The 20,615-nt window shown below is 47.4% G+C and overlaps 2 protein-coding genes across 8 annotated transcripts in view; both read right to left on the bottom strand.

The window, feature by feature from the left end:
- Positions 1-251: 251 nt before the first annotated feature.
- Positions 252-6,128, bottom strand: MRPS23 (mitochondrial ribosomal protein S23). Its single transcript, XM_035140134.2, has 5 exons — positions 5,984-6,128; positions 5,314-5,490; positions 2,800-2,877; positions 2,564-2,687; positions 252-687 (listed from the first exon to the last, which is right to left on the bottom strand). Exons 1-5 carry the CDS (start codon positions 6,025-6,027, stop codon positions 538-540), a joined length of 573 nt encoding a protein of 190 aa, XP_034996025.1. The 5' UTR covers positions 6,028-6,128; the 3' UTR covers positions 252-537.
- Positions 6,129-10,503: 4,375 nt separating this feature from the next.
- The window catches only part of CUEDC1 (CUE domain containing 1), a 65,795-nt gene continuing 55,683 nt past the window's right edge, over positions 10,504-20,615 (bottom strand). For 4 of the 7 annotated variants that reach the window (XM_060283093.1, XM_060283089.1, XM_060283091.1 and 1 more), the window contains 5 exons: positions 19,293-19,367; positions 18,604-18,697; positions 16,945-17,008; positions 16,613-16,676; positions 10,504-15,430 (listed from right to left, as the gene is read on the bottom strand). In XM_060283093.1, coding sequence (XP_060139076.1) covers positions 15,387-15,430; positions 16,613-16,676; positions 16,945-17,008; positions 18,604-18,697; positions 19,293-19,367 — 341 coding nt within the window. In that variant the 3' untranslated portion in view covers positions 10,504-15,386. Of the gene's footprint in view, positions 15,431-16,607; positions 16,677-16,944; positions 17,009-18,603; positions 18,698-19,292; positions 19,368-20,615 lie in introns of all 7 variants that reach the window. The other 3 variants (XM_060283092.1, XM_035139296.2, XM_035139292.2) reach the window with 3 other exon arrangements.

Genomic DNA, 20,615 nt, shown 5'->3' with positions numbered 1-20,615 from the left:
TAATTATATTCTGCAAGGGAGAAAGAACCCCTCCCCCACACACACAAAAGGATGCAAACAAAACTTCAGTTTGTCCTTTCTTGCTATAATCCATCACACAGTGCAATCCTATCCACTCAGGAGTCAGTCCTACCGAGTTCAATGGGACTTCCTGCCGAGTGAGTGTAAAGAATAGAAGCCTAGTGACCAGACGACTCCACAAGCCCTTCACCCACCACATAACTGAAAGCTCAAACATCCAAGGCAAGACACACTTCTGAAGGAAGTTTTAATAATCAAATCCATCATATCGGACAGGCAAGCGAGTATGCAGGACTGGCCCCTCCTGTGCCATAGCAAGTCACAATGAGACAAAGTCCTCGTTATCCATTTGCTGCATGTCAATGTGTGTAACGACATGAAATATTGAGGTGGCTGGAAAAAGGCCAACCGCTTGTTTGTAAATGTCTCCCAGTCCAGCCAGTCATATGTCCACAGACAAGACATTCGGTGGCATCTAACCCTTCTTTTACAAGGCAACTGAAAAATGTGGAGCCCTTAGGATGGGGCAGGGCCTTTCTCTGGTGCACCTGTGGTTTCAAGCTCCTGCTCCTGCTTGCCGTCCTGCATCTCCTGCAGCACGTTCTGGAGTCGCATTTCTAACATCGGGTCCCTGGTTCTGGCTTCCTGAGAAGCCTCCTGGGCTACCTGGAGGTTACAAGCAGATGAACAACAGAGAGGCAAGAATGAAACGGAGTCAGAAGCTTGAGTCTAGCCCCTAACAGGGTTGCTGTACCATCCGTTACTATAACTCCCCTGATCCGTAGCCACTGCCCATGCTTGCCAGGGCCTGTATATCACCAATATATGGAGGGCTGAAGACCTCCCACCCCTGCTGTAGCATCAGGAAATTAAAGCACATGGTGCTTCCTTATACAAAGTCAGACCATTAATCCAGGCAGCTCAATATTGTCTACACCGACTGGCTCAACTCTCCAGGGTTTCAGACAAGGAATCTTTCACAACCCTACCTGCAGATGCTGGTGGTTGGACCTGGGACTTCCTGCATGCAAAGCAGTTGCTCCACTACTGACCTCAGCTATGGGCAGCGATATTAGGGCCAAACTACCGTGTTTCTCATAAAATAAGACGCACCTAGAAAATAAGCCATGGCAGGATTTTCCTGGGTTGAAAAAATGTAAGACATACCCCAAAAATAAGCCATAGTGGTGGGAGCAGGTCTGGATGACGCCATGGAAGAGGAAGATGCCTCTCAGCGCCCGGAACCGGATGCTGCTGCCCCTCCAAAATGCCCAGCAGCGTGTGCCGTGCCGAGCGCCGAACCGGTGGCGGGATGCGGCAAGAGCCGCAGTGTGCATCGCGCCGAGCTCTGCCCCGGCGGCGGGACCCGGCAAGAGCCGCAGCGTGCGCAGTGTGGAGCCTGGATCCGGCGGGACCCAGCAGCGTGCCCTGCTGAAGCGCCGACAAAGCGCCCAGCAGCAGCAGCAGCCAGTTCCGGGCGCCGAGCCGCGACAGGAAGAGGAGGTAATTTTTTTTAAAAATAAGACACCTTATTTAAAAAAAAATAAGACGGTGTCTTATTTTATGAGAAACACGGTAGATGAGATGCTATTCACAGTTAAAGGTAAAGGTATCCACTGCAATAATAGTTTTTGGAAGTTAAGTAGGTGAGGACTCTGGGACAGGTTCCCCCCCCCCAACCCTCTGTTCGCCACTGTGGTCTTGATCTAACTTGGGGCATCCACACCTAGTATTTTGCTTTGGGAGGTGAGTCGTTCCATTAATAACAATGGAAGATCTTAACCAAGAACACAGCATAGGAACATAGGAAGCTGCCTTATACAGAGCTGGAGCCATTGGTCCATCTGGCTCAATATCGTCTGCAATGACTGACAGCCTTGCAGCCCCATCTGGAGATGCCAAGTACTGACCCTGGGACCTTCTTCATGAAAACGGATGCTCTATCACTGAGTGATGGCCCTTCCTCAGGGAGCAAAGGCTTAACCAATCCCCACCAGCATTCTGATCCAGATCATCCCACACCCCCACACTTTCCATTTATTTTTTAAAAGAACACCCACACAATTTATCTGTGTGTATTGGGTCTTGTCTAGTTTGGCTCTACATTTATAGGCCAATGTCAAGGAAAACATTGGAACACCAGTCCCTACTCTACCCCAAAGGGTCCCCTCTATATGACAGTGCCCCCTGGATAACCAATGTGCTACAAGGACCATCACCGTAACCTTAAAACTGCCTTTGTTATATCAGGACTTATTTGTGAAACTGAATATGTATCAATAATGGACAGAAATAAAACACGGTTACCCTCTGAGTAGTAAACTGCTTTTAAAATATATATTGTAAGGGTTCGCACGCATTACAATGGTAACTTTGTTGCCGAGTTAGCTCTGGTGAATCACCAGCTAAGGCCATTTCCAAAGCTAAACTCCAGCCACCAGTCTTCAAGTCCATGGCCCTCATACACTGAGGCCCCAAAGACCATTCAAAAACTTAATTCAGCCCCTGCCTCTCCTTTAGAGCAACTCTTTAGAATACTTACATTCTCTGACACTTTTCTGCGTAAGAGAAGTCCCTCGGCCAAGAGTGCTTTCCCTGTTTCTTCAAACAGTTTGTTGTCATCAATTTCTCCCTGTTTCTGCAGTTCAATGTATTTCTCAACAAACCTGCAATTCAAGGTGCCCATCACCAGTTAAACAGCAACAAACAGGGGAAATGAATCCCTATTCCTCCCATCATTTCAGGGGCAAATCTTCATGTCACAGTTTATTCACTTACCTTTGGCAGGTGGATTTGAAGTTTAATCTGGACAGTTCAAAGGCTCTTGGACCATTTCCATAAGCTTGATAAAATTTCCTAATCAATAAGACAATAAGTTTCAGTTTGGGACTGATCCATATATAGTAATGTCAATAAATATGTAGATCCAGTAGTGATAAAGCAAAGGCAATTTCTAGAGGGTTTCCCCCCTTCATGATCTGAGCTAGATTCCTACACAACTTCAAGATGAAGTCAAGTTATATTCTATGGGGACTATATACAAGCAATGGATAGTGGGTGCAAATGGTGGGTACAGCCAGAAACAAAAGGGTTGCAAGTAAACTAATCCATAATAAAGATAGTCCCCCTCCCCATGCCTACCTCAGATTAGAATTTCCAATCCTCTGTAGGGCCATAAGCATCAACTTATGAAACTGTCTTCCCTGCTGACCAACCAATGCCAAAGTTGATTATTGATTTAGCCAACATTTAGCTTACAGATGACTGCCTTCTGGCGACACAGATTTAGATAAAGCATGCAGGTGTGAATACAAATCTGTAATATGGACACATTTCACACAAGACTATTGCTGGTTACTCCAAGAACTTGAGATGGAGTTCTAAACAAATCTTCTTTTATTTCCTGAATGTAGGCTCAGGCATGGGTGATGAGCAGTCAAATAATATATTTACATTCCAAGGAATACTTGAAATTTCTGGTCACATGCCAGGCATCCACTAAAGACTTCAAACTTATTCGCAGGAGGCTGAGAGTGGCAAACATTTTTAAGATGCGTTCCCTACTAGAAGTTCTGCTCAAGCAAGAATTTCCTAATATAACCAGGCAGCCAAGCTACCAGTATTTTCCTTGGAATTAAAAAACAGGGGAATCATTAAGAAAAGAGCCATCTAGTCCTCCATTCTCCTTTTCACAGTAGTAAATCAGATGTGTCAGTGAAGCCCAAAGTAGAACCTAAAGGCAACAGCTCCCACCCACCCCCAAAAAACCCAACTGGTATTCAACATTTGGGGGAAGAGCTGAAGCTCAGTGGTGGAGCCTGAGCTTTGCATGCAGAAGGTCCCAAGTTCAATCTCAGGTATCTTCAAGTAGGGCTGGGAGAGACCCTTCTCTGAAACCCTGGAAAGCCACTGCCAGCCAGTGTAGACAAGGGCTATATAGGCATTTGTCTGATCCAATATAAAGCAGGTCCCTGTGTTCTTAAGGGAAGCACCCTAGCTCAGAGACAGAGTGTCTACTTTTCATGCAGAAGGGCCCAGGTTCAGTCTCCAGGTAGGGATGGGTATTTTCCTTGTTTGAAATCCTGTAGAGACACCTGCCAGTCAGTGCAGCCAGTGCAGACAACACTGAGCTGAATGTACTAAGCATATGACTCTGCATAAGGCAGCTTCCTATGTCCCCAGAAGCATACTACCTCTGAATGTGAACATGCCATTTGCCCTTCATGGTAACAGTCACCAATAGGCCTTAGAGGTAAAGGTAAAGGGACCCCTGGCCATTAGGTCCAGTTGTGACCGACTCTGGGGTTGCGGCGCTCATCTCACGTTATTGGCCGAGGGAGCCGGCGTACAGCTTCCAGGTCATGTGGCCAGCATGACAAAGCCGCTTCTGGCGAACCAGAGCAGCACACGGAAACGCCGTTTACCTTCCCGCTGTAGCGGTTCCTATTTATCTACTTGCATTTTGACGTGCTTTCGAACTGCTAGGTTGGCAGGAGCTGGAACCGAGCAACAGGAGCACACCCCATCGTGGGGATTCGAACCGCCGACCTTCTGATCAGCAAGCCCTGGGCTCAGTAGTTTAACCCAGTGTTTCCCAACCTTTGGTCTCCAGCTGTTTTTGGACTACAACTCCCTTTATCCCTAGCTAGCAGGACCAGTGGTCAGGGATGATGGGAACTGTAGTCCAAAAACAGCTGGAGACCAAAGGTTGGGAAACACTGGTTTAACCCACAGCGCCACCCGCATCCAATAAGCCTTACCTCTTCCAAAAATTTGCCGCGTTCTGCTGGAAACCTTTTTATGCTACCAAGCTTACAGAGGCAATTAACAACAACAACTCCAGTATACAGTAGTTAGCTGATCTCCCTTTTTAACCATTTTATATGGTTTTGATTGTATATATGTTTGGTTGCACTTTAAAACACAAGTAGTTTTCAAAATAAACACTTCCCATGGTGAAGCCTTTTCAGTTAGTTGCCATCACCACATCTTGTAGCAGGAAGAAGGGTGTCCTTTTCTTCATGTTGAATCTACTGTCCATCAATTTCACTGCTAGACGACCCCTAGGTTCAAATCCCCACTTGGCCACAAAGCTCTCACTGGGTGACCTTGGACCAGCCACATTCCTACTCAGCCTAACCTACCTCACCGGGTTGTTGTGAGGATTATATGGGGGCATACATCACCTTGAGCTCCTTGGAGAGAGAGAAACTGTGGGATATAATGATGCAATCAGCAAATGAATGAACAAGAGCGGAAATGTGTGTGGCAGAGGTGACGGCATGAACTTACGCTCTAATCTCGTCCTCCTTGTACAGGATGGGGCAGACCACATCTTGGATTTTGCCATATTGTGGACGAAGTTCCCGATAGAGAGGCTCCCTCAGTGGAGGAAAAGCGACATAAACATCGAACCAGATGGGTTTCTTGGCTTCAGGAATGACCCCTGAACGTAACAGGTCCCGTGTGCTGCAGTATTTTTAAAAAGTGAATATACAGATGGAGAGAGAGAGAGAAAGAAAGAGTATGACATCAGCAAAAAAAAAAAAACCCAAGGTTAGGGTGTCCTCAGTCTAAGATAGGGCAAGGAAGAAATGGGGGCGGGGAGGAATCTGTAGCACTCCAGATTTCTATTTGACTCCAACTCCCATCAGCCCCAGCTAACAATACCATGGTGAGGGATGATGGGAGCTGTAGTCCAGCAACATCTGAAGGGCGCGCAGGTTTCTCCCCCCACACACACACACCTGAGCTACAATAACATTTGTTTCCAACCAAAAGGGCCCTTCTTGCGTTCTCTTATGACATCTCGTTTCGAGCCCAGCGCCCAAAGGTTCATCGAGACTTCCACACTCTTCCTTACGCGCTACACTAGCCGCCCCGAGTCTGCAACCTCGACAGTCCCTCCTCACCATCCCCTACCCCCAATTGCTAAACGGAGGACCCGCAAAGCTTGCCTCACCGGCTGAAGACGCTGCCCAGCTTCTCTAACCTACTCCCCGCCATAACGCCTTCGGGCCTTCGCTAGGCCTCTCTTAGCAACCCGGAGCAGGCCCTAGCAACCCGCAGCACCCGGAACCGGAAACGCAAAGCCTCGCGAGACGCCTGCCGGACGCAAGCGCCTCACAGCCTTGTGATGAACAGTTGCAAACAGAAGCAGGAGAAGAATGGATGAGCGACGGCAGGCAGAAGCAATTGATGGAAGAGCGGGGCTGGCTGAAGAGGGCGCTGCCTGCCTTCTGTATAGTAGGGGGGGGGGACGGTTTTCCTTTTGATCTCTGCCCTAGAACCCATTTGCAATATTATGGCTCAGCCATAGAATATGCAACTGGTAATGCAGTTACTATCATTAATAATAATTCCATGCATGCTTACTGGGAAGTTGGCTTACTCTCATCATGTTATGTAACTGTTTGTAGGCTTGCAACCTTAATAGTAAAGGAGCGTGAGGGTGAAATTGCTTCCCTCATTCGGAGTAGAATTTAGTTCGACCTAAGAAACTGGAGATGTGCTGTAAAAGCACTCCCCAAACACACCATTTCTCCAAATGGAATCGGAGACAGGACAATCATGTATCAAATAATATTGTATTTTTAATATTTTGTTGGAAGCCGCCCAGAGTGGCTGGGGAAACCCAACCAGATAGGCGGGGTATAAATAATAAATTATTGTTATAAATTAGTATTATATTAAAAAAACAACCAAAGTAAATTCACATCAAAACCCTATTCCAATATGGTATACGTATCAACATTCGCAGTGCATTAAAAAGCAGCTCAATAGCTAGACGACCCTTGTGGTCCCTTCCAACTCTACCATCCTATCTATAACTCCGGAACCACTCCCCCAGACAGCCTGGCTTTGGGGTGTGTGCAGGGGACGGGGGTCCTGGTTATCTTCTCTTTGGAGTGGAAGCTGCACCATGGAGCATGGAGCCCCGCCAACCTCACCCTTTCTTACATACAAACCAGACGAGGGGCTTCCTCCTTCTTAACCTCGGGGTTGCCTCTTAATGGAGCTTGGGAGGAGGTAGATGGGCTAAACTGGCTTTAGTTGGCTCTGGCTCCGCCCACTGTGGGGCTCCCTGCCTTCCGCCCCCACCGGGCACCAGCCAACGCGGTCTCCCCCTCTCCTTCGTTTCACACATGATCGCGAAGGGGCACGTGCCATAGCTGTCAAGTTCTCCCCTTTTTTTAAGGGAAATTCCCTTATGCTGAATAGGCTTCCTCGCGAGAAAAGGGAAAACTTGACAGCTATGGCACGTGAACTGGTTCTACAGGGACAGAAGGCATTTCAGCTGCTTATTAGTCCCAGAGCGCGACAGTGTGAAGCGAACAGCGATGCTGGCAAATGCTACTCTTCTTCCCATTAGAAAGGAAACGCATCTGAGTAGAGGAGGAGGAGGACAGACGCTCGGTGTGCCTTGCAATTTAACACAAATTAAAGTCCTTAAGCTCAGACCATATGGCCGAGCGTAGAGTCCAGATGGCTCCCAAACCTGAAAGGCTTGATGAGGCTTCTGTCAGCTTTGTTTCCCCGGCATAAACATAAATAGATGTGCACTTTGTGGCAATTATCTCGTAATAGGAAGACATTGTTAACGGATGTCAAGGAAGGATGGGCCTTTTCCCCTTCTCTGCTTGACTTGTTGAGCACTTTTGCTAAAGATGGGCGTTGATTGCTTTAAAAACAGTTGCCTAGTGAGCATTGATGGCTTTTGATGGCTGCTGGTTGCTGGCTCCCAGATACAATTCCACCTGCTTGAATTGAAGATTAGGTGGGTGGAGGGGAGAGTTTCACAGCTGGAATGCAGCCAGTGAGAAAGAAGATTGAAGTTGTGGCTAGGGGCAGAGGAGGGCCTCTGTACAGGATGGGACATTCCAGCCAAGGAAAGTCAGAGATTGCTGTATTTTAAAAAATCCCTATTATATTGCCATATAATCCGAAGATCACAGGGTAGTTTACAATATGAACATACAAACAAACAAACACCCCCCCCTCTTTATCCAGTCAAGCAGAAGGCATTATCCCATACAGAGGACAACATTTCAGCTAGGCAAAAACATTTTAGAAGGGCACAGGGCAAGCCTGGTCATGGTTTATTGAATTGTGATTAAATTGCTATATGATATTTTAGGACACACAGTGTTTTTGATTGTTGCAATCCATGATTAAACTGTATACCCCTTTGGAAACTTGTACTGTACTGAAAAACACACTTTAATACCGGTAGATCACCAGATATTAGCCTCTCAGCTCTGGGTCACATACACCATGCTTTAGAGCAGGGAAGGGAAACCCTGCAAATCTCTTCTTGACAACCTTTCGAGTAGGTAGTGGTAGGCGAGGCTAGAGGCAAAAGTGGGCAGGGCAACAAAAGTAAATGTTACCTTTGTACTGTAGGCTAATTTCTACACACACTTGCACAGAGCCCTCTTTGTCCTCCATCCAGGCAAGCAAAAGGCATGCTCAGATCAAGGACACATTCCAGCCAGGCAAAAACACTCAAGGAAGGTGTGAGGCAAGGGTGGCAAGTAGGGAAGTTCTGAGGGCCAGGGGGGCACATATAGCCTGGGGGTTACCGCAACAGGCTGAAACAATGGCTGGAAAAGGAGGTTTCCACCAAAATGCTAGTGTTGTTTTATTCTGGTTTTTATTATTCATTATCGTATCCTTTTTCCAATGAGTTCTTCCCACCCAGGGGCGTACGAATGGGGGTGCAGTCCGCCCCGGGTGTCACCCTGACGGGGGGGGGGTGTGACAAAATGGTGGGCGGCACTCGTCACCCCGGGGCCTGCAGCGCACACGAGCCATGTGTCTCAGCACCCACAGGTTCTGTACTGAGACCCCACTATATACGGTGGCCCTTCTCATCCATATGGGTGCCACACAGGGTGTGCAGTATCCATAGGGACGGCGTGCGCCACAGCTCCCACAGGGATGGCACGAGACGCTGTGTGCCCCACCGATATGGGCACTGCGCCCTGCCCCTATGGGCGGTTTGCCCTGCCCCTGGGCATGCTGTCCCAGGTGCCTGAGAGCCTTCCTCCACTGCTGCTCCCACCCCATTTTATTCTCATGACAGGACTTTGTGCTGGGTTAACTAGAAGGCTAGCAAATGCCCCAGAGCAGGCATCCCCAAACTTCGGCCCTCCAGATGTTTTGGACTACAATTCCCATCATCTCCGACCACTGGTCCTGTTAGCTAGGGATCATGGGAGTTGTAGGCCAAAACATCTGGAGGGCCGCAGTTTGGGGATGCCTGCCCCAGAGTCACGCAGCTTCATGACTAAGCGGGGAAAACTGAACATTAGATCTCCCAAGCCTTGAATCAGGCACTTCATTTGTTTCTTCGCTTTGCTCATTTGTTGCTTTAGGTTTTGGTTTGCATTTTGGTTCGTTTGCCTTTGTAATTAAAAGCAGGGAACTGCTTTCGAAAGAATCGCATAATCACTCCGGGGGTGGGCAGCAAGTTTGTGACATTACGGGTCCTAGCCAATCAGTGCTATGCAGAGTAGGGTTATGCAACTAACTTGGTTTCCCCAAGCCTAGTTCTGGTGAGGAAATATTTCAATTGAGCACAGCACAGTATGTTTAGCTTGGCATCATTTTACACAGCCTAGGAAGGCTTGAGGCCTAGTCTTCGGGGGTCTCTGTGAATGTTTTCCTGGGCTTACCAGCACTTCCAAGATGTGTCCACCAGATGTCACCAGATGTAACACTTTACATCATACAGTATTCGTATTCTCACCCACTCCCAACCATCTCTTATGATTAATGTGCTGGAACACCTACCCCAAGGTTACTGGAACAAGCAGTCTTCTCATACCTCCAGTATTTCCAGGAAACGTCTATGAGAGACATCCTAAGAATACCAGTAAGCTAGATTTAGAGATTCCTACTGTTCTAATTACAGACCAGCCGATGCAAAGCCCACATTCTGTATCTAAAAAGGATGTCTGTCTCCCTTCTTCAACCCAACATTTGGGATGCAGGAAGTGGGCTTGACCTTTGAATCTGTTCTTGCACCATATTCTAAATGAGCAGTCTAAGTTATGGAGTCATAGAGTTGGAAGGGACCACGAGGGTCATCCAATCCAACCCCCTGCAATACAGGGATCTTTAGCCCAACATGGGGCTCAAACCCACAACCCTGAGATTAAGAGTCTCACGCTCTACCAACTGAGCTATAGTCCTTGTTTTTTTGCACTTCTTTTAAATGTTTGTGTTTTAACAGGTTGTCTCGAGTTTCCCTTTCTGAAAATAAATAAGCAAACCACAGCGGAGATTCACAAAGCCAAAAGCATTACGAGAGTACAACATGACTTTATTATATGAATTACTATTAAACATCTTTAAGAGAGAAAAAAAATCATGTATGGAAATAAATTCTAAAATAGCAACACTCACAAACGTCACAGAAGTCTCCTCTTCTTTTTGTTGGTTTGTCTCCTTTAAAAAAAACAACCCCCCTTTTTTAAAAAAAGAAAGGAATACAAACATTACCAAGGACAGGACATTATTTGGTGGTCAGAGAAACACAGCTTGGTTTAGGAGCCCAACTTGGCAGCCTCTAAAATGCATTTACATTAGATTCTTTAAAAATGACATCCTTGCCCTCATTCCCCTGGGCTACACGCCCCATGGGCTCAGTTGGTCCAAATGTCCGGAGGTTGCTAAAGGAAAGGTCTTAAAACTTTCAACCCACCTGCACATATACAAAACCATTCTGTTTTTGCCATTTCCCAATTGCTTTCCAAACCTAGTAATGAGAACTTCTTTACACAGAATCCATCCTCAGCCCACCAGGCTTAGTATTGTCTACACTAACTGGCAGCAGCTTCTCTGGGGTTTTTCGTTGGGAGTCCTCAGCCCTACCTGGAGATGTCGGGGATTGAACCTGGGACCTTCTGCATGCAAGGCAAGTGTTCCAGCACTGAGCTACAGCCCTTCCCCGACTTCTCTCATGTAGCCTACATTCTTCAGTGTGCAAGGCTTAAAAGGATGTCAGTGTAGCTACCTGAAGAAGTTGAAGACCCGGGTTCTAATCCTGCTCCACCGGGCATTGGGGTGTGTGCGTGCTTTTATTTATATGGGAGCCTCTTTTGGAAACAGTTGCTCCCTTCCATCCATGAAACTCCCAGAAAATATGGAAGGAGCAAATCCCTCATCGCTCTTGCCGGGCCAATCCAAGAAACCACCCTCTCTTTAAGAGACCTATCCCATTACCAAGGAGGACTCAACTACGCTTCTCCCACCCGCAGTCCTGGCCCCATTGCCCACCTGCTCTTCTCAACTGCTGAAGGACACAGGGTCACAGTTGCACCCAGACTGCCAATATTCTGCAGGAATGTATTCAAGCTTGTACCGGAAGTGTAGAGTTGGGCAACTGAAGTGAATCAGAGCGCTCTGTTCGCTCGAGCGCAACAAACCCACTTTGCGAAAGATCAGACTTTTTTTGCGGTTAAGGTTGTGATGGGGAAACACATCGGAAAAGGTGGGACAAACCGATGCTTAGCGGGGAAGATGTTAAACACGCTGAACGAGCAAATCGGGACAAATGCTTGTCATAAACAATGGGTATTCAGTGAAGGCCAGATGTAGTCTAACCTCTGCATAAGCTTTATGCAAGCAAATCAGTATGAATGCTCAATAAACCGGTTATCTGGAGTGGATGTGCCCTTTCAGGCTGCAGTACTGTTAAACAGCTGAGAGGGGTCTCCAAAAAAGAACTTTTCCCAGCCTCTAAGCTGGGCATGGGGAACCTTTGGCCCTCCAGTTGTTGCTGAAACACAACTCCCATCAGCCCCTGAAACATGGGCAATGGCCAGGGGTGATAGGAGTTGCAGTTCAGTAGCATCTGGAAGGCACAGGTTCCCCGCACCTGCTTGAAACAGCCCAGGCTTCATCTGTGTAGACTCACAAGGATTGCAGGGTTTCACGGGAGCTGAACAAATGTACCCAGATTCTCATTTGTATGCTGAAACTTATCAATCACAGCAAGGGGCAGCCAGCACTTGTTTTAAAACAGAAGCGATGAACCCTTTTCAACCCAAGAGCCGCATGTCCTCATTGGCAACCTTCCAGGGGCCACATGCCAGTGGTGGGCAGGGACCAGGGGCAAAAGTAGGTGGAGCAAGGAATATAGATTTTACCTTCATACAGGAGACTGATTTCTACTCACCCCTCCTCTCCCTCTTCCATCCAGGCAAGCAAGAGAAATTAATAAGAGTTCAAAGACATGTTCCAGCCAAGCAAACACACCCAAGCAGGGTGTGAAGGAAGGCTGGCGAGGGGGTGTTGCCTGGAGAAAAGCCTCAAGGGCCAGGCAGAGAGGAGCGACCACATTGACCTGAGGTTTTAAATGTAAAAAAATAAAATAAAGCAGGACAACGGGGAAGCAAAGAATTTGCAATGGCAGAAGGAACCGATTGAGCCGTGGCTCCTAAAAAGGAGTCCTGGTCAAGCCAATGAGGGCAGGATGGAGAAGCAAAGCTTGCTAAGGAGCAAGAGCTGGCAGAAGTCAGTAAGGACCAGCAGCCAGAAGCCCCGATGCAAAAACCACCCTCCTGCCTGAGAAGTATCCCTTCCTACCCACCCTGCAAAGATTTAAAACTGCCAACCCAGCGTCAAGGACATTTGTTGGGCACTTTGGCTGTGAAACTTTGCAACAGCCCATTTTGGAGTACCGTAGTAATAAAACGGGACCCTGGTCCATTCCTCCTTTCCTCCTGCAACCTTAGGGCCATAGTATTGTCACTCTCCAGGATTCCCAGGTTTCAAACAAGGGATATTCCCAGCCCTGCCTGGAAACGCCAGGGATTGAACCCGGGTCCTTCTGCCTGGAGTTGCTCTGCTACTGAGCTATGCCCCTTCCTCAACTAGCTGCCAGCTAAAGGCACAGGAAGTCTGGCAGGGAGAAAATTCAGCAAATGCATCGCAGCTTGTGGGTGCCGCTTACTCATATTTCTGCCCTCCTGCCGTGCAACGAATCCCTTATAGTCATTTCGCTCAAAACAGGTGGGGCCATTTCCCCACCTCTTGGGGAAAGCTGTCTGCATGGCTTTTTCCACTGTCGGAGGCTAGAGGGATAAAGACACAACAGGCAGCGTGTCCTGAGGAAGGGCAAGTGCCCTTGACATGTCCATAGCTGCCAAGTTATCCCTTTTTTTAAGGGATTTTCTCTTATGCTGAATAGGCTTCCTCGCGAGAAAAGGGAAAACTTGGCAGCTATGGACATGTCCTCTTCCCCATGACACTTCCCGCAAACCTGCCTTCTTGGTGGGGTGGAAGGCAGGGAGCCCTGCAGCAGGGGGCGCCAGAGCCAACGACAGGAAGAGCCAGCCAATTCTGGTTTTGCTCTCGTTCTCTCCTCCTTGCTGTTGCGTTCTGTAAGGGGGCAGGCCAACCCCCCGCCCCATACAGGTTGTTCTTAAGAAAGCAGGCAGGTTGGGGGGCTTGCTGAAGACAGACTGAGGTTGGTGGGGCAATGCTCCATCCGCCCCTAAAGGAGCAGCTTCCATTGCCATGCGGCAAGATTCCCCCCCCTGGCTTCTGTCTGCGTCATTAAAATAAAATAAAACGGAAAGTTTAAAAAGTTAAGCCACGAAGCAATGGAGCCTTCAAACTAGCGGATCCGATTCCAGAATTTGAGTCCTTCCCAAGCATTCAGAGAGGGAGAGGGAGAGAGAGAAAGTCCAGCTATAGATGTGAAAAGAGGAACAGCCGGTGGCTTATTCAGCTAGGAACCCACGGGGGTGGGGGGAGAGGCTTGAAGGCTTTTCTACTTCTCTGGCTGTTTATTTCCAGTGGCCTCTCTCCAGGTTTCTCCTTGGCAACTAGTGGATGCTTAGCCTCAAAGACGGCTTTGGGTGAGGGGGGTTGTCTTATCCTGAGGATCTCTCTCACACTCACTTTCTCTCTGCTTACCCCAGTTCCCCTCCCCAAAAGGGAACCGTTTCTGCCTGGCAGCCCCTCAAGTTTGGGGATCTTTTTAAGCAATACAGTACTGCTTTCTCCCAACTCTCCCTGGAAACTTGGATCCTGTACAAAACAGCCCTGCGGAGAGAGTCCAAGAAGCTGAACTTTTGTCTAAGTTGCACTGACGTCACTTCTGCGCTGGAGAACATACAAACCTTCATTCAGGGTTTTGCGGGGTTGGGTGGTTGTTGCTTTCCCCTCCCCTCCCTCTTGTTACAGCCCGGCTGGGCATTCTCCGCCTGTGATTTAAAGCAACAGGCGCAGGTTCTGCTGTTGGCACTGCTTTGGGTGGGCATTAAAAAACAACCAAAACAACCCAGATCGCTATGGTCAGTGTCACTTGTGAATGGCAGGACGAGTGTCTGTTTCAGATCAAACCTTGGCAGTCACAAGCATCAGGCATGGTGGGCCGGACAAAGGGTCATTTGCCGTTAGGGCAAACGAGGCAATGCCCCACTAAGTTTAATTTATCGCCTGGCTCCAGGCTTTCGAGCGTCACCTGAGCACCGTGGGACAAAGACCACATGGCTTTCACACCATCACATGAAGAACGCCTTATTCACAGAAACACGTACAGAATACAACCCTTTACATCAATCCTATTTTCCAATCATAATTTTCAGCAATACAAGGAACACATAGTTAGGAGGGGGGGCCACGCTGAAGCAATGGGATGAAAGTAGCTGGAGGGACGGTGATTCCAAGGCCCACTTTAAAAATAATAATCATCAAGGACCAAGGGCAGGTGATTAATCCACTGTGAGGCATTTCTGGTTGTAGTTGGAATCAGCAGAAACTCTCTCCTCTTCTTTTTTTCGTGGAGAGAAGTTTATAACATCCTGACCATCCAATCTCTTGATTTGGGCTTATTTTTCTGTTAGCAGCAATAATTATGTAATGATAATCATCAATGATACAATGAAATTCTGAGGCCATCCTGTGGCTGGAGAAAGGTCATCTGTTAGTTAAAGAGATATGGTTTAAAAACACCAGGCCAGAATCCACATTTGAACAGCACCTCTCCCCCACCCCCCAGATGTCTGAACGCTACAGTATAACAAAGAAAGAAAGGTCCTTGACCCATCCTTAAGATCTCAAAAATTCATTCTGCAGTTTGCAAATATTTGACGTAGAAAAAAAAATCAGGTCAGCTGTAAAATCGGATTGCTGTTTCTTTCCTCCTTTTGGGCTGGCAATTCTTCAGATTGGAGGAGGAGGAAAAACCAACCGATAACTGTTTTCGAACTCAGCTGGTAAGAAAGGACCAACCATGTGCCTGGCATAATAAAAAGCTTGGGCTTTGGGAAGCATCTGACAGCTCCAGGGGAGGACAAAAGCACCTGACCCCATCGTGCTTCTCTGACATCTTCTAATTCTCCCATTATTCACCTTTTCTTTAAATATATATATATATTGGCCAGCTCAGGATCTGGAAGACAAAGGAGGGCAGATGTCAATGCTTAGTGAAATTGAGCTTAATATTAATAATAATAATTTAATATTTCTACCCAGCCCATCTGGCTGGGTTTCCCCAGCCACTCTGGGCAGCTTTCAACAGAACAGTGAAAACAGAATAAAACTTCAAACATTAAAACTTCAGATTTTTTTGTGGGATGTATAGCCACCCCAAAACCAGAATCGAAACCAGTCTCGCCATCCTTTAGCACCATGCTATGACCAAGACAGCAGATTCTAGTGGATCAAACTGGAAGGGTCAATAGAAAAAAATAGGAAAAAAATAACACCCACTTTCTGGAAACATCTATTTTTATTTTTATTTTTAAAAAATGGAATATTCAATACTGAACCCAAGGCAAAAGCTCTGCATAGGAATCCAACCCAAAGTGCATATAACTTCAGTATTGTCTACCCTGGATGTGAGGAACCCTTGGCCAGGCATAGGCAAACTTGGCCCGCCATATGTTTTTGGGACTACAACTCCCATCATCCCTAGCTAACAGGACCAATGGTCAGGGATGATGGGAGTTGTAGTCCCAAAACAGGTGGAGGGCCGAGTTTGCCTATACCTGCCTTTGGCCTTCCAGGTGCTATTGAACTACCTCCCATAATCCCTGGGTAAGCATGGCTGATAGCCAAGGGTGATGAGCGCTGTAGTTCAGTAATAATAATAATAATAATAATAATAATAATAATAATAATAATAATAGTAATATATTATTTATACCCCGCCCATCTGGCTGGGTTTCCCCAGCCACTCTGGGCGGCTTCCAACAAACTATTAAAATACAATCCTGTAGCGATCCCAAAAGAATGGAGTAAACACTGAAATAGCAGAAAAATTAAGAATCGTCCATAAAAATGCTTGCTAAACTCACGCAAAAAGCCACCCCCACCCCAATAAACTAAGTTGGTCAACCTATGCTGCCCAAACAGAAATTGTTAATGGCCACAGAAGATAGTAACACCTGGAGGGCCAAAGCTTCTCCACACCTGGTCTATACTGACCACCTGTGGCTCTCCAGGGTTCTCAGACACTGAATCTTCCCTGGAGATGCCGGGGATTAAACCCAAGACCTTCCGCATACAAAGCAGATGCTCTGCCACTGAGCTACATCCCTCTCCCTAATCTCCAAATACTCTTTCACCTTACTGTGCTTCTTTTGATGTTTCATCTTCCGTGTGTAGCTGTCGTTTTCTTGCTTGGCCATCTTCATCTGAAAGGCAGAGGAAGGCAAGAGAATATGGAAACCTGCCGGTCAGAAGCAGCAGTTACGTGGAGCTGCCGTCAGATGGGCCCCACAGAACGAACGAGAGAGACAGCACAGAATAAGCAGGGGGGCTGGGAAATCTTGTATTAGACCAGCCTCCACAGGTGAAGATATAGGGTGAGATTTTTGAGCTATCAGAAGTCTACACCAATAAAGGAGCAGCCATCATTATACACAGTTTGAAAGGGTCTTAAATGGGTGAATTAGTCCATACCGCATGAATGTCCTTCAACGTCATCAAGAAGATTAGCTGTTGAAGCTGCTGTTCCCATCCTGCACTTGCGATTAAGGAGGAAAAAAGAGGAAACCAGTGACATTTTGAGGGCATAATCTAAGCCAGGCCTCAGATGATCTGAGCTCCAGAACCGTGATTTCCATGGCTATGGCTCAGCCCTGGGAGAGTAGAAGCCAAAGCTAGGGTTCCTCTGTGTGTGCGCAAGATTGTCTTTCACTCAGTGATCTGCAAACTCAACTGGGAATCCAAAGATTCCCAAGTCACACTGCATCGTCATCACCTATTATATATTTTGGAAAGCTGTTTGATCTCTATGCACCTGGCCACCTCTTTAAATACCATAACCCTGAGATCAAGGAGCAGGTTCGCAACTACGTACACAGCAGGGATAGAATCATAGAGCTGGAAGATACCACAAGGGCCATCCAGTCCAACCCCCTGCCAAGCAGGAAACACCATCAAAGCATTCCTGACAGTTGGCTGTCAAGCCTCTGCTTAAAGACCTCCAAAGGAGGAGACTCCATCACACTCCTTGGTAGCAAATTCCACTGTTGAATAGCTCTTACTGTCAGGAAGTTCTTCCTAATGTTTAGGTGGAATCTTCTTTCTTGTAGTTTGAATCCATTGTTCTATGTCCACTTCCCTGGAACAGCAGAAAACAACCTTTCTCCCTCCTCTCTATGACATCCTTTTACAGTCATACCTCGATATCCGAACAATTCGACTTCCGAAGGCTTCGACTTCCGAAGTCGACAACCCCGGAAGTCTTTTCCCTGTGCGCGGTCGCCACATGTGCAGAAGTGCGAAATCGCGCTTCGCGCATGCGCCGACCGTGCGCTTCGACATCCGAAAACCTCGACTTACGAAGACGGCCGCAGAATGAAGTCTAATACTGCTAAAGCTACAGGGAACCAGGCAAAGGGCCTTTGCGGTAGTGGCGCCCGCCCTGTGGAATGCCCTTCCATCGGAGGTCAGGGAGATGAACAACTACCTGACATTTAGAAAACACCTAAAGGCAGCCCTGTTTAAGGAAGTTTTTAATCTGTGATATTTTAATGTATTTTGGTGTTTGTTGGAAGCCGCCCAGAGTGGCGGGGGAGACCCAGCTAGATGGGCGGGGTATAAATAAATAAATAAATAATAATAATAATAATAATACAGCACAGGGATTTAACACGGTGACTCGCAAGTTGGAGGAGGAGAAAGGAGTTCAACTCCCTGCTCAAGCAAAAAGCTCACTGGTTGCTGTTGGGGTAGGCATGGACAGTGGAGAAAGCCCAAAGGGAGGCCCCTCTTGACCCCTGGGCCATGCCACAAGGAACTTGAGTGCAGAAAGCCAGCTCTGTGCCAGCAACGTAACTTGGCTGGCATGGCCAACCTCACACTAGAATGCAGGAGGCGTGTTTCTGAGGGTCACATGCACACCAAACATTTAAAGCGTATTTTATGCACATGGTTTCCCCCCAAAGAACCATGGGAACTGTAGTTTGTAGTGTGCCGGGAACTGTAACTGTGGGCTGGTAAAAGTACAGTTTCCAGGTTTCTTTGGGGGAAACCATGTACTTTAAATGTGCTCGGAACTGCAGGGAATTTAGCACCCTCAAGACACAACAAGCAAGACTTCACGTGGAAGGATACACTTGATGCTTCAACAACTGTTTTCTTTTCGATTTCCTCATTTTGGTCTTCTCTGAGAAAGCCCTGGCAAGTTCAAAGAGCTTCTTGCGTGTAGCTGGAAGGGGTGGTGGTGGAGATAAAGGTTTGTTGTTGTTTTTTTAAAGGAGAAAGAGGATGTAGCCATGCAGTATCTCTAAGGATTGTTAAATCAAAGACCACTGGACACCCTACTCGTTCTGGCTTTTGGAATTAGGGTTCTAGCCTTAAGGACTGAGAACCTGTTTAAAATAAAAGACGTGATCTTCTCGGGATACTGAATTCCGCACCCGGCTTTCTGCACATTGCAGAGAAGGTATCCATATCCCTGACTACAGAATGAGAAGAATGTGGAGGAGCCCCTGGAAAAGGCCCCCTGCACCACCCAGGGGCCAAATGTGGTGGGCCAGGAAAATGGATCCGAAGGCCTGAGCTCACTGTGCAATCACCCCCATTCACCCCTCTGTGCTGGCAAAAGCTCATGCCTGCATTGTATACTGCAAAGGTCAAATGCACCCTCCCAAAAACTCCCATCGGTTACAGGCAGATATTCAGATTCCCATATACTGGCAAAGTAATTCAGTGGCCTAGCGCAGCGTTTACGATACATTCACTCATGCAGGGTGCTGGGGGAAATCCCACCGCAGCTCCAAATCCACCGTGACACAACTCACATTTTCCCATGTGTTTTAACTTGTCCCTGAATAAGGCATCATCGGAGACGGCACCACTGGAGCGAGCTACATCGTCTGGAAGGCAAAACAAACTCGGGATTAAAACACAACGCTGAGGAAACAGAGGCGGATTTTCAACATGTGCAGTTAAGACAAAATGCTAAAAGTCAGGGGTATTGTGGCGGGAAAGCCGATTGTATGTATTTTGAAAAACGGAGAGGGAATTAAACATGTTAGGCATGTTGCCATTTCTTATGATCCTCATTAATTTTCCACACTGCCCTTCATCCAAGGATCACAGGGCCGTTTGCGATATAAAAACACAAAAATACATAACATAGTAACGAAAAACAATAACACACGCCCCGGCACACACAAGAAGAGAAGAAGAGTTTGGATTTGATATCCCGCTTTATCACTACCTGAAGGATTCTCAAAGCGGCTAACATTCTCCTTTCCCTTCCTCCTCCACAACAAACACTCTGTGGGGTGAGTGGGGCTGAGAGACTTCAGAGAAGTGTGACTAGCCCAAGGTCACCCAGCAGCTGCATGTGGAGGAGCGGGGAAGCGAACCTGGTTCCCCAGATTACGAGTCTACCGCTCTTAACCACTACACCACACTGGCTCTCTTAACCACTACACACACAGTTTGAAAGGTCATATATTGTTTAATTAGCCAAAGGCCTGAGTGAAGAGGAATGTTTTTGCCTGGTGCCTAAAGATAGGTAATGAAGGCGCCAGGTGGACCTCCCTGGGGAGAGCATTCCACAAGCAGGGAGTCGCCCCAGAAAGGCCCATTCTCATGTTGCCACCCTCATGTGGAGGAGGCACATGAAGAAGGGCCTCAGGTGATGATTGCAGGGTCCGGGTTGGTTCATACGGGGAGAGGCGGTCCCTGAGGTATTGCGGTCCTGAACTGTTTAAAGCTTTATAGGTCAAAACCAGCACATAGAATTGGGCCTGGAAACTAACTGCCAGCCAGTGAAGTTGGGCCAGGATTGGCGCTACATCTGCAATCGTCTTGTCCCCAGTGAGCACCCTGACTGCTGAATTCTGCATGACAGGGTAGTACGATAGGGGAGGAACCTGTCCATTTTTCTCCAAAATTCCTTCCAGCAGCACCTTAAAGACCAACTAAGTTTTTATTTTGGTATGAGCTTTCGTGTGCATGCACACTTCTTCAGATACCTACATTTTTCTCCAGATCATGCAATGCAGCATTTACAGCCTTAAGGACTAGGAACTTAATGCAAATAAATAAAGAACCAGAGAGCGTCTCCTCGCAACTCTTCGGCATTCAGCACCAAATTTGGCTCTTGTGAG

The sequence above is a fragment of the Zootoca vivipara genome, chromosome 15 (genome assembly GCF_963506605.1).
Source record: "Zootoca vivipara chromosome 15, rZooViv1.1, whole genome shotgun sequence".
Lineage (NCBI taxonomy): Eukaryota > Metazoa > Chordata > Lepidosauria > Squamata > Lacertidae > Zootoca > Zootoca vivipara.
This window is presented reverse-complemented; position numbering and strand designations above follow the sequence as displayed.